The 12,494-nt window shown below is 39.6% G+C and overlaps 1 protein-coding gene across 2 annotated transcripts in view; it reads left to right on the top strand.

Moving 5' to 3' along the window:
* The window catches only part of Wdr7 (WD repeat domain 7), a 286,867-nt gene that overhangs the window by 183,976 nt on the left and 90,397 nt on the right, over positions 1 to 12,494 (top strand). For both annotated transcript variants that reach the window (XM_042675086.1, XM_042675087.1), the window contains exon 21: positions 8,002 to 8,188. In XM_042675086.1, the coding sequence (XP_042531020.1) occupies positions 8,002 to 8,188 (187 nt within the window). The remainder of the gene's footprint in view (positions 1 to 8,001; positions 8,189 to 12,494) is intronic.

Raw genomic sequence — 12,494 nt, forward strand, 5'->3', positions numbered from 1 at the left:
TTCCCCTCCCACTCCCACCCTCCCCCTTCTATTTTTAAATGTGTTTTTATGCTCCAGTTAGAAAGTGAGCTTCATGGAACTCAGATCTTGCTGACTTGGGGTTAACAGTGCCTGGCACACAGCAGGCTCTCAGTAAGGACTATGGGAATAAAAGGTCACTCAGGTAATGGGTGCAAGCGTCAACACTTAAACCCTGAAAGACTCCTTTCGGTCCTTTCTCCTTTCTCCACCCTTCTCATCCTTTCTATCAGTTATGTCCTCTGCCCTCTGAGAAGAGAATAGAGAAATAATTTGGAGTATTCAATATTTGTTATAGATTTGTAATACCTGTTTGACCTCATAGGCCTCCGCCTCTATTATTTTCCTTCTTTGTTGCTGACCCCCAGACTATCAAACATTCAGCACTTTTTCCTCCCTTAGGCAGAAAAGGGAAATATGCATTAGGCATTTCTTTTTGTTTATTTATAGGGAGGCTAGACTATGTTATATTTTAGTCTGCCATCCAAAATACATTATACCAAAAGCAAGATCAGATTAAATTTCACTGTATGACTAGGTTAGACTTTGTGTCACTGTGACAAAATACAACAGCAAACAACTGAAGGGAGGAAGACTTTTTATTGGTTAGTTTCAGAGATGTCGGTCCATCATGGCGAGGAGAGCATTGGAGAGCAGAGCAACTCACATCCTGGCAGACAGAGAGAGAGAAGGGGGTGAAAGCTCTGTTGACATGCTTTTTCTCCTTTTCCCTCTCATTTCATGTGGCCTCAAACCTGTAAGATAGTACAGTCCATGTGCATAGTGGGTCTTCCCCTCTTACTAATCCTTCCCCCACAGACACTCAGAGTTGGGCTTCACTAATCCTGTAAGCTATTCTCAACCCAGTGAAATTGATTGTGAACAGGGGCTTTCAACTACTTAGGTAGGCGGCAGTGATTGAGAGGATTGCAGGTGGAGACCCGCTAGACAAAAAGCAATAAGCTGAGCGTGGTTTTATGTGCCCATTGTCTCAGCTTTGCCAGAAGTATAATAGAAAGACCGTGATCTAGGCTGGCTGAAGGGAAAACTCCACGACCCTACTTGAAAATCACTAAAGCAAAAAGGGCTGGAGTCATGGCTCAAGCAGAAAAGTACCTACCTACTAAGCAAGATGCTCCTGAGTTCAAATTCAAAGGCTGACAAAAGAAATTGACAACCAAGATTAATCATTCCAGTGACACAACTTAGTTGATTTGAAATTTAATAAAATAGGAACAATGTATACTTTGAATGAGAGCATTTGGGTTTAATAGTCTTCTGATTATAGGACAGGACACAGATAATTACATTGAATACCATTGTTTTCATTAAACTAATATTTGACTAATGAGCTTTAAAAGGTCCCTGTTAACACTCTTAACAGAATTCTTTTTATAATTTTATTAAAAACAAATGCTGACATTTTTATGCTGTACAGGAAGACTTTTAGAAAGTTTTAAATAATTACATTAGTACAAAGCATCTGATTACAGAAATGTTTCTTAATTGTTCCATATTCATGTCTAATGTACCCTACCTTGGAATTGTTTTAACAAAATCAAGTACCTGCATAAGCAAAGGACTAGAATTCTGGATGGCACTCTGCCATGCTTGTTCGTTGATGAGCATTAGCATGTGGGAAAAGGTTTCATTCACTTGGTTACACTTTGAAATAAGTGGCCAATCATTATTAATTCATTTTGCACTCATTCTAATGCCATAAATCATCATAAATTCATTTGGTTTAAAGTGCATATTATGTGTTCTCCCATAGGAATCTCCTCGTAATTGAGCTATTAATTAAAGTATTTTTTTAATATGACTCAGAGCCAAGTAAGGCTAGTGGCCATCTCTTTGTTCCTGATTATTTTAAGTCTGAGGAATGAGATTGTTGTTACCAGGCCTACTGACTGATGTAGGAGTGACCAAAGACCAAGAAAATGCTTAACATCTGTTTCCTACAGCAGTAGCAATGATCAGCACGGATGATCTCTGCAGGCTCTTTGAAAAACTCTCTGAAATTCTACTGGTTTTATAATCCAGTTTTCATTTCTAATTTTGAAAACTCCTCTGGCTGATTTCCCATCAGCTTTGGCTGCAGACAATCTAAGTGTCTTTCCCTTTGACAAATAATTGCTCCAAAACCTAAGCCTCTTTTCTCTCCTCTCTGCGTGACAATTCTACATTCCCATTTCTCTTGTTTTGCCTCTTCGGCTGTCCTTGCTGCCTTCTCCTCTTGGGGTACTGGCTTCCAGAGGGCTTGTGACAGCTGGCTCTACACACTGCCTCTAAGAACCCCAGCATTCCTCCGAAGTCTTCAGGCTTCTAGGGAATCATGGGTGAGAAAACTTAGGAAGCAATTAATAATATAAAGAATTACAAATTACAAATGAAAAGCTCAATTGAAAAGGATGTCACTGAATTTACATCTTTTACCATGGTCTTTTCTATTAGTGCTACTCTGTACAAAGAGAAACTGGGTTAAAAAAGAAAACACTACAGAAATCAGGTTCCTGTCTGAGTAAGATCTGAGAAATTGGTTGTGGAAAAATAATGAGGCAACTTTGATATTCATGTTTGTAACTGGCACTTGACTCTGGGCGGGGGGGTTAGTTGTATATCTTTTAAGTATTCAAATGACATAACAAAAGCCTACTGTACTGTGAGACCTGAAGGTCACTGCCAGATTCAGTCCCTACTCTTGTGTTAGAAACGCAAGAGTGAGAAACCTAAAACAGCAATGTAAATGAGTTATTAAATAAAGAAATGTTGCTGAACATATGATGCTTATCAAAATATGTAACTGTAGACCTTTTTCGATAATGAACTATTATGTAATATTCAATACATGTAGCATGTCTTAATAAATTGAGTCTGTCCTTTGTGATAAAGATAAATAAAAGTTCCAGAAATCAAACTCATTAAGTAATTCAGAGTACTAACAATTGAGTACAAATGCACATATGTCTGATATCTGTGTGTGTGTGTGTGTGTGTGTGTGTGTGTGTGTGTGTGTGTGTCTCCGTGTCTCCGTGGCTTTCATGTTAGTCTTTTAATAGGGCTAGCCATCATAAGAAGCCGGATACTACAAAACGTTAAGCATTGGCATTTTTTTAATTGGTCATATCATGATTAAGCAGTGTTCGTCTTGGCAGTGGAACAAGTTGCCTACAGTATAATACTGTCAGCTTTTTACACACAACTTACATTGGTTTTATTTACTATCTTTGTCTGAATTCTTGTCTCATTTTCAGCATTTTGCTGTCACAGCAAAGTATAAGTATTTTCTTAAAGCCTTGCTCTTTCAAAAAAATATTAAGATTGAAGTTGGTCCCCCTTCAAAAAATAACTTGAGATAAAAAGCTTGAAATAAAATGGGACTAAAATATGAGCTATTGATATTACTCCTGACTGCATGACGACAGAATTAGTTTCTCAACAGCCAGAGGGTCTAAGTTAATTGTGATTTATCCAGTTCTAGGTTTTAGTGCTTTCTGCCTCTTAAAGGATTTTGTTTTGTTTTGATTGGTTTGCCTTTGTTCTGAGTCTGTCTGCATTCTAGTGTTCATTTATACATTGGAGTAGGCTGGCAGAGATATTAGCAACAAGATACCACAGTATCTGTACTATACATCTATCTCACAAGTAGGAAGGTCCAAGAATTTGATCACTAAGCCTTGCATATGGCCCAGATTGACTGAATGGTGCTTAATTTCACAGATATAAGTTGCATTTAGAGCCTCTTGGAAATCTTGGTCCAGATCCAGTGATAGGACTTACTACTTGAGATTCTTACAGTGAGAGAATATACCTTTCTAGTTCCCCAGGATAGTACTTTTAGTATTGATGATCATCCTCTAAAATATACACATCTTTTCTAACCATGCTGAATGATGTGTAGCATGCTGCCATGTTCCTTCTCTTTTCCTGGTGTTTTCCCATGTGATATCCTCTGCCTGGAATATTTTCTTTCCATTTTCCTCTTACTTTGATTGATAATTTCCTACTTATTATTTAGATTTTGGCATAGAGATGATCTTTCCTGGAAGCCGCCTTTTATCTCTGAAGTGTTGATTGCATGTTGCACTTGGTACTTAATACTTACAAATATTATAACATTATGAAAATATACTCAAAATTACCTGCAGACTCAAATGTCTCCTGAATTCGAATGAATTTTCTTAAAGAAAATAACTGAGTCTCACTCCTTTTTGTTTTCCTAGTAGGTAGTATACTATAGAAATGCCACCCCCAAGATAATTATTACGTGTTTGAGAGACTGGCTTAGGACTTAATTATGGAAAGTCTTTAATGAATATGAGACAAGTTACAAGGAACTTGTTAATACTCACTGGAGAGCCTTTCATGAAGGTGTCAGTCGTGAAGTAAGTGACAGCATCTTTTATACCACCTTGCTTACTCAGAAAGTACTGGGGAACAGTGACACATTTACGTAAGTAAATTATGATATGTATGGTAAGTGTGATTATGCAAATTAGATCCCATCTCATCACACAAATTAAAATCCATAATAGTTGGAGGGTATAGTTATGAGTATAGCTCAGTGATAGAGTATGTTCATGAAGCCCTGGGTTCTATTTCTGCTCCTTCCCATACACACACCTTTTAATAGATAGTAAAAGTTTGAGAAAATTATGATCATGAAGTCAAAATCCTATTAAGAAAAGATACTATTTTTTTTAGTTTTTGTATCACTGGTTCATCTTGCAGAGTATCTATGTTATATGGAATTATAAAGTCAGAAATCTAAATGAAAAAATAGAAAATAAGTTGGAAAAGGGACCTCTATTATTATATACCTATGTTTTAAAGGCTAGTGTTATTGTAGCATATCTAGCTACTATACTTATCATCTGACAAAGCAATTTGAAGTTTTAATCATCCGGATTATACCTTCAGAGCCTCAGTGTCATTTTTGCTGGTAACAGTAAAGTCTTAAGAGACTGTTAATCAATGTAGCTAGAAATCAAAAGTCTCATTCAAAAGAGCTTTGGAACGTGTTCTATTTACATGTTTTGTTTAGGATGAGTTGTCAGAGACAGATTAGAATTTTAACATTGGTATGTCTTTATAATTCTAAAATAGCTTGTTGGAAAGAAAACATACTCTTCCTAATAGACTTAAAAGCCATGTGTAAAGTTGGCCATTTTTCTCTTTTCTACATTGATGCCCTCCACATGGCCTGCTAGAGCTGTAAAACTGTCCTGCCAGGATGGGGCGGATGTTTGCTTTATGTTATCTGGAGACTAATATGAGCCAAAAAAGGAAAGCTGCTGTAGGAGCATTTTACTTATAAGGTCACTGAGTGAAATAGATGAGTTAAGGCAAGCCGGGGGAGGCGATCCGCAGGCTATGTTTCCTGCCAGGTGAGATCCACACCTCCGGCCGCCTTCACATGTGCACAGAAATCTTCTGGCTGTCCCTACGGATTCCCTTTTTGGTCACTTCATCAGGGCAAATGATCACCTCCCCCACACGCCCTTCCAACTGCATCAGAGCAATAACGAGAAACCCCAAAAAGTCAGCCATTGGCTATTTATTTTTGTCCTCAGGAACAAACTGTCAGAGTAGTGAGGAAGCTGCCTCCAGAGTTGCTACCACAGAGGCCCTAAAAACCAGCAAGACCCCGAGTATTGCCAGATCACTCCTACCTGTAATGAATACCGAAACAGTAGAGGGCAGTGGAGGAAAATGATGATTGAAATGCTATAAAACATTGTACTGAGGAAACTTCACTTCCCCTCTACCATATTACTTACTAAGAATCTACCTCCGGGGAACCCTAGTGCTTAGATTGGAGGCCTTGCTGCTGGGGCTTCAGGGGTCTACAGAGAACAGCAGGTGCAGTTTCTCTGCAGCTCTTACAACTTGCTGAAAAACAAAGGGGAAAGCGGCAGGTTTCTTGACATTTTGTAATATCATTCTGACAAACTGGGGCAGGGCGCAGTATTAGACATGTCCATACTACAATGACAGATCTATTTTCTGCTTTCAGTCCATAGTGTAAGCAAAGCACTGTGCTCCATGGTTTGAACAATGTGAAGTTATGTAAAACAGTGTCTCCACTCAAGGAGCTGACAAACAGAGGGATAGAGAAATGCATAGAAATGCTCAAATTTAAATATATGTAATAAGGAAACATAAGAGCAGACAGGAAGTAGAGAACAAATGGGCTACTCTTATAAAAGTTTACTATTATACTTGCATGGTTACATTTGAAGGTAAAATTAATTAATTTATGGCACTAGGGATTCAACTCAGGGCCTTATGCTTTCTAGGCAGGTGCCCTACGACTGGAGCCGTGTCCCAGTCTAGTTAAATTTATCCACATATGAAGCATGAATCTCATGGTGTTTTCTCAGAGATCTTATATATGAACCCTTTTTGTTTACTGCATGAATCATTAACCTAGGGTTATGGCTTCCTTGAAATTTTTCTACAGAATTTGGTGGATATGTGTATGTCAGTATTTTCTTGAGGAAAGGACTGGTATACTGGTATACTGGACCAGTATACAGTACATAGCTAGATTCTGGTTTTCACAGAGCCCTTTACTTCTCTTTACTTCTGTTTCAACACATTCTCCTTAACAATTGTTTATAAGATAAAATGATCAAATGACTCTATTTGTTGAATATATTTAACTAGAATGTATATTTCATGCTTATTATTTAGAAAACAGGCAAGTTCAACATGTTATTTATGAACCCCGTCTATCATTTTTTGTGTATTATGCTGGTATGAAGTTTGAACTCATGGCCTGGGAGCTGTCCCTGAGCTGTTTTGCTTAAATCTTGCACACTATTACTTAAGTCACAGTTCCACTTCTGGCTTTTCAGTGCTTAATTAGAGTTGAGAGTCTCATGGCCTTTCCTGCTCAGGCTGGCTTCCGATTGCTATAGTTAGATCTCAGCCTCTTGAGTAGCTAGGATTACAGGCATGAGCCACGAGTACCAGGCTTATGTCATGTTTTTGAGTACTCCGCGCTCCTCCTCTGTGGGCATGAACTTGTTCATACTCAGACTCCATGAGAGCTACCTAACATCATCACCATTTTATAGACAAAGAAATGGAAGCATGACTTGTAGCTGCCTGCTAGCTCCCTAAAGCTAGGAACATGTGGTTAACTCTCTGTCATCAACCTGAAACTTGTATTCTGCTTACTTGGTGTACCATATCTTCTATGATTTATAACTTGCTTCATTTCTTCCCTTTAAAAATGAAAACTCCTAAGTTCCATCTGATTTATTTTTGAATGTCAAAATGTCTTTTGAAGTCAGTGAGTCTTAGCTGATAATAACCATTAGACCTGCATATATACAAACTGTCAGCATAATCTTCTACATAAAAGAATACATGTTAATTAAAATCTAGATCATTACAACAGCTTAAAGTTGCATTGTGCTAGTTTTACATTTGTTTAATAAACCTGTATAAAGAACTTAACTCTGCCCTAACATCATTGTAACATATCTGTTTATACTACAGACTGTGGAAGAGCATAGTTCCTAGGGATGAAGACTATGCTACACATGGTACTTTCTCCATCCCTCATCCCAACATTACTTCTCATGAGAGGTGCTACTGATGGAAGCATCTTTCATGTGAACTGTGTTCGATTCCACAGAAAGATTAAGAAATACCATGTAACGATATTTGAAACCATCTCCATTTTGTAGGTTCTGATGAGGGAACAAAAACAAACATTTGGAATTTAGGATCATTCACCATGTTTTGAAGTTACACATGTTTATATACAGTTATTTGTAATCAAACACTGCAGAATATTGTATAAAAGTTTCTATTCTTCATTCTTGAAAGTGCATGGCTGAACAAACCATGTAGGATCAAGATTGTTTTTATGGTTTTATTGTCCAAAACCCTTTGGCCAGTATGCATCAGAGAAGTCATCACCAAAGTATAATTACCTTTATTCCTCTGCATCTTCTTTTGTAATTTTAGGCAAGGCCCTGACGTTTCTTCTGCTACAGCCTCCAAGCCCCAAACTTCCCCCACACAGCACCATCCGGAGAACAGCTATCGACCTGATTGGGAGAGGATTCACAGTGTGGGAGCCTTACATGGATGTGTCTGCTGTTCTCATGGGACTTCTAGAACTCTGCGCAGATGCTGAGAAACAACTTGCCAAGTAAGTGCTGATTCCAGTGAATGAGGGTGAGAGTCGCTGTGGTATAGGTCATCCTTTACTTTTAACAAGTTGTATTTACTATCTTAATATTGGAAATTTTGGATAAAGATAAAGAAAGCAGGTTTCTGTAATTTCAATATAATCGTTAGCTGTGACTCAATCTGTGATAGCTCTCAAACTCTATTTATGGTACCTTGAGACATTGCCAGCTAAAAATTGTGTAAATATATTGCTTATAAAGAAAATGACATACTGACATGATACATATTCAAACATATTTCACTAGTAGAAGACATGACTGGATAGTGTGAAGAATTACTCCTCCATAATTATACAAGGTTTTGTTTTTTTGGGGTCCGGTCATGGGGCCTGAACTCTGGGCCTGGGCCCTGCCCCTCAGCTCTTCAGCTCAAGGCTAGCGCTCTACCACTTGAGCCACAGCGCCACTTCTGGCTTTTTTTTTTGCTTATGGGTGCTGAGGAATTGAACCCAGGGCCTCAAGCATGCAAGGCAAGCGCTTTACCACTGAGCCACCTTCCCAGCCCACTTGTACAAGTTTTTAAGTGAACTTTATTGGAGTACAGTGGTGCACGGTAAATGACGAGTTATAAAAAGGATGGAACAAGCCGGGTGCTGGTGGCTCACGCCTGTAATCCTAGCTACTCAGGAGGCTGAGATCTGAGGATCGCAGTTCAAAGCCAGCCCGGGCAGGAAAGACCGTGAGACTCCTATCTCCCATAAACCACCAGAAAACCGGAAGTGGCGCTGTAGCTCAAGTGGTAGAGCGCTCGCCTTGAGCTGAAGAGCTGAGAGACAGTGCCCAGGCCCAGAGTTCAAGCCCCACGACCGACAAAAAAAAAAAGGATGGAACAGTGATCCTGAGAAGCAATAAGGAAAAATAATGGAAGAGGAAAATCAGTGGTGGGAGCTGCTAAAATAAATGGGTGCACATGGGGTAACCATGTGGCTAGAAGTGATGGGTACAAAAGGCGCTGTGGGTGGTAGAGGTGCTTTAGTGTTGGTTTGAAAACTCAGCCTCCTGGGGCTGGGAAGGTGGCTCAATGGTGGAGCGCTTGCCTTGCATGCATGAGGCCCTGGGTTCGATTGCCCAGCACCACATAAGCACAAAGAAAAAAGCCGGGAGTGGCGCTGTGGCTCAAGTGGTAGAGCGCTAGCCTTGAGCTGAAGAGCTGAGGGATAGCGCCCAGGCCCAGAGTTCAGGCCCCACAACCAGACCCAAAAAAAAAAAAGAAAAGAAAACTCAGCCTCCTGATTCCTATTCTTTTCTGATTCAGCCTCCCCTCCCCCTCTCCTCCCTTTCCTCCCTTCCTCTTCCCTACCCTACCTTCCTTTTCTTCCCTTCCATTCCCTTCCTTTCTCCCTTCTTATCTCCCTTCCTTTCTCCCTGCTTTCTTCCCTCCCCCCTTCCTCTCCTTCTGTGTTTTACACATATAAAATGAGGTTGGCCACTCTAACTATTGAGTATATTCACAACACTCTACAGCCATCACCCATATCTAATTTCCAATAGTGGTTGCCCCAAGTAGATGCTCTGTGCCCACTAAGCACTAGTCCTTGGCAACCACTGATCTGCTTTCTGTTTGAGTTTTTCTATTCCAGATCTTCCACATAAATGAAATCATGCTTTCTGTTTGAGTTTTTCTATTCCAGATCTTCCACATAAATGAAATCATGCATCCTGTGGTCTTTTATAATTTAATTTCTTTTACTAGCATTATGCTTACAAAGTCCAACTATACTGCAGCATGTATCTGTGCTTCATTCCCTTTTATAGCTGAATAGCATTCCACCATCTCTAGTTATACCACACATTGCTTATCTCTTGTAGACATAGTTTGTTTACATTTCTTAGCTGTTGTGAATAGAGCTGCTATGGGCATTCATGTTTCCATGTTTTTTAATTTAAACGCCTATTTTCATTTTTCTGAGTAGAATTACTGGTCCTTATGATGATTTTGTATTCAACTCTTCAAGGAGCCATCAAACTTATCACATTAGTTACATGTTTTTAATTTCCACCAACAATGTACAAGAGTTCCACTTTCTCCTCAGCCTTGTCAATACTTTTCTCTTTTTCATGCTATTTAAAATTTTATTTTATTGTAAAGATGCTGTACAGGAGGGTTACAGTTATATGAGTAAGGCAATGAGTACATTGCTTGTTGAATAGTGTTACCCCTCCTTTGTTTTGCTCCTACTACCCCTTCCCTCCCCACTTTATCCGTGCCACCCCAGAAGTTCCTTTCCAGTGGGTCTTATGAGTATCATTGTTGCAGTGGGTCATCCTGTGTAATACTTATCTTTTTAAACGTGGTCATCCTAGTGGGAAAAGAACTGATAGAAATTCTCGAACTATCCCATGATGACTTCTTTTATGAAAATATTACCAACTCTTTGATTTTCTCAGTACATGATATTTTATTATTGCCATGTTAACCAGTTATAAAACTGATGTTTACTGCTGTTTTCTTCTGGTCACAATGCTGTATGCCACAGTTCCCCCAAGTGCCGGCATGCATTGGCCTGTTGTTTTTCTACGGTCTGCTTTATGCTCATGATGTGTGAACTAGAGGATCAACTGAAGGCTAGAATGGAATACTGTAGCTTTGTCTGTAGATTGTATATTTGCCTGTTTGCTCTTCAAACATAAGCAGCTACCTTCACCTTTTACCTCTTATAATATCACCATGCTTCTTGATCATTGCTTCTGTCTCTCTGACTGAATGGTTAGGGTGAAAGTATTTGTCTCATAAGATCAGTGATAAATGAATTTGCATTGGAAAAGTATTTAGAAATAGCACATCTTACAACGTTTCTCTGTGGTGGCCAGGTGGGTGGTGATGCTAATGTTCCTGGGTTCAATGTATCAAGAGCTTGTGAACCCATTTCTAGAATGAGCGATTCAGCTCATTCAAGATAGTTGCTGGATTTAGTAGGCTGGATGGTTCTCTGCAGCCGTCAACAATTAGAGGGATGAGCCCATGCATTGGTGGCAGTAGGCACTGGCCTCTGGGGATAGCTTTTGGAGTATGTTCTCACATCTCAGCCTCCCCCGGCTACATTTGCTCTGTGTGCCCTTCAAGGAGACCAAAGCTGGCTGTGTTCATGCAGCTCTCTTAGTTTATTTTGAGAAGACTTTCACCTGTTTGATTGTCCACCATTTTGTTTAGATCTAATTATATAGCTTGTTCAAAGATAAATCAAATTTCAACATTTTAATTTATTACCTGGAGAAGAGCAAGGTTTTTATTTTAGTATTTACAATTGTTTGTTTGTCGGTCATGGGGCCTGACTCTGGGCCTGGGTACTGTCCCTCAGCTTTTCAGCTCTAGGCTAGAGCTCTACCATTTGAGCCACAGCGCCACTTCCAGCTTTTTCTGCTTATGTGGTGCTGAGGAATCGAACCCAGGGCCTCATGCATGCAAGGTAAGCGCTCTACCACTGAGCCACCTTCCCAGCCCTACAATTGTATTTTTTAATAAAATGACATCAAGCCTTTGTCAGCAAAATAAAGATGCACTTACATTTTGTGTACATGTAGCATGTGGACAGACACAAATATTGTAGTTTTCAGTAGGTAATTTAAATCTTGCTATTACATCCTTTCTGTCATGAAGATTAGTATGACTTGCTCCACACAGCTCTGAATAAATGAGTGTATCAGCATGTAGCCTTGAGGAATCCAATGTAATTTTCATCATGATAAATTATATAATAAGCAAGAAAATGTTTGCTTATTAATCTGTAACAAGATTTAGATTGAAAATGGCCTGTTATATCCCTGGCACACTTAACACAGACTGCAGAGGCCTGGAATGGGGAGAAATGGAGCGGCAATGTGTTCAGGGGTTAAGTGTGCATCTCACACTCCTGGTGCCCTGCTGCGCTGCCCCTTTTTGCGGCTGATTTACTGTGTACACAATAACCGTGCTCAGCTGCTTTGCTTGTATCTGCGATGTTAAGCTTGCTGTAGGAAGAAGCTTTTTTGTTAGGCTGGTGTTTTTAAAAATTTACTTCACATTTATCAAAAAAAAAAGGGGGGGAGAATGTGGGAAGTGTTTATTCCCATTCTTGTGTTTGTACGTCGGTTTTAGGGATGGGCAGCCAGCTCAGTCCTCATTCTAAAGCACATCTACCACAGCAGTTCCTTCCTGCCTCTCCCATGTACCCACCTCCCTGGGCAGAGCTGATACCCGATAGGTCTCCTGAAAGACTGCAGATGCCATAAGGTTAATGGGATATTTTTCCAGAATTGGTAACTCCTTTATTATTGAACTGTGAATGA

This window comes from Dipodomys spectabilis, unplaced genomic scaffold (genome assembly GCF_019054845.1).
Source record: "Dipodomys spectabilis isolate Male_0828 unplaced genomic scaffold, ASM1905484v1 ptg000024l, whole genome shotgun sequence".
NCBI classification, from domain to species: Eukaryota; Metazoa; Chordata; class Mammalia; order Rodentia; family Heteromyidae; genus Dipodomys; species Dipodomys spectabilis.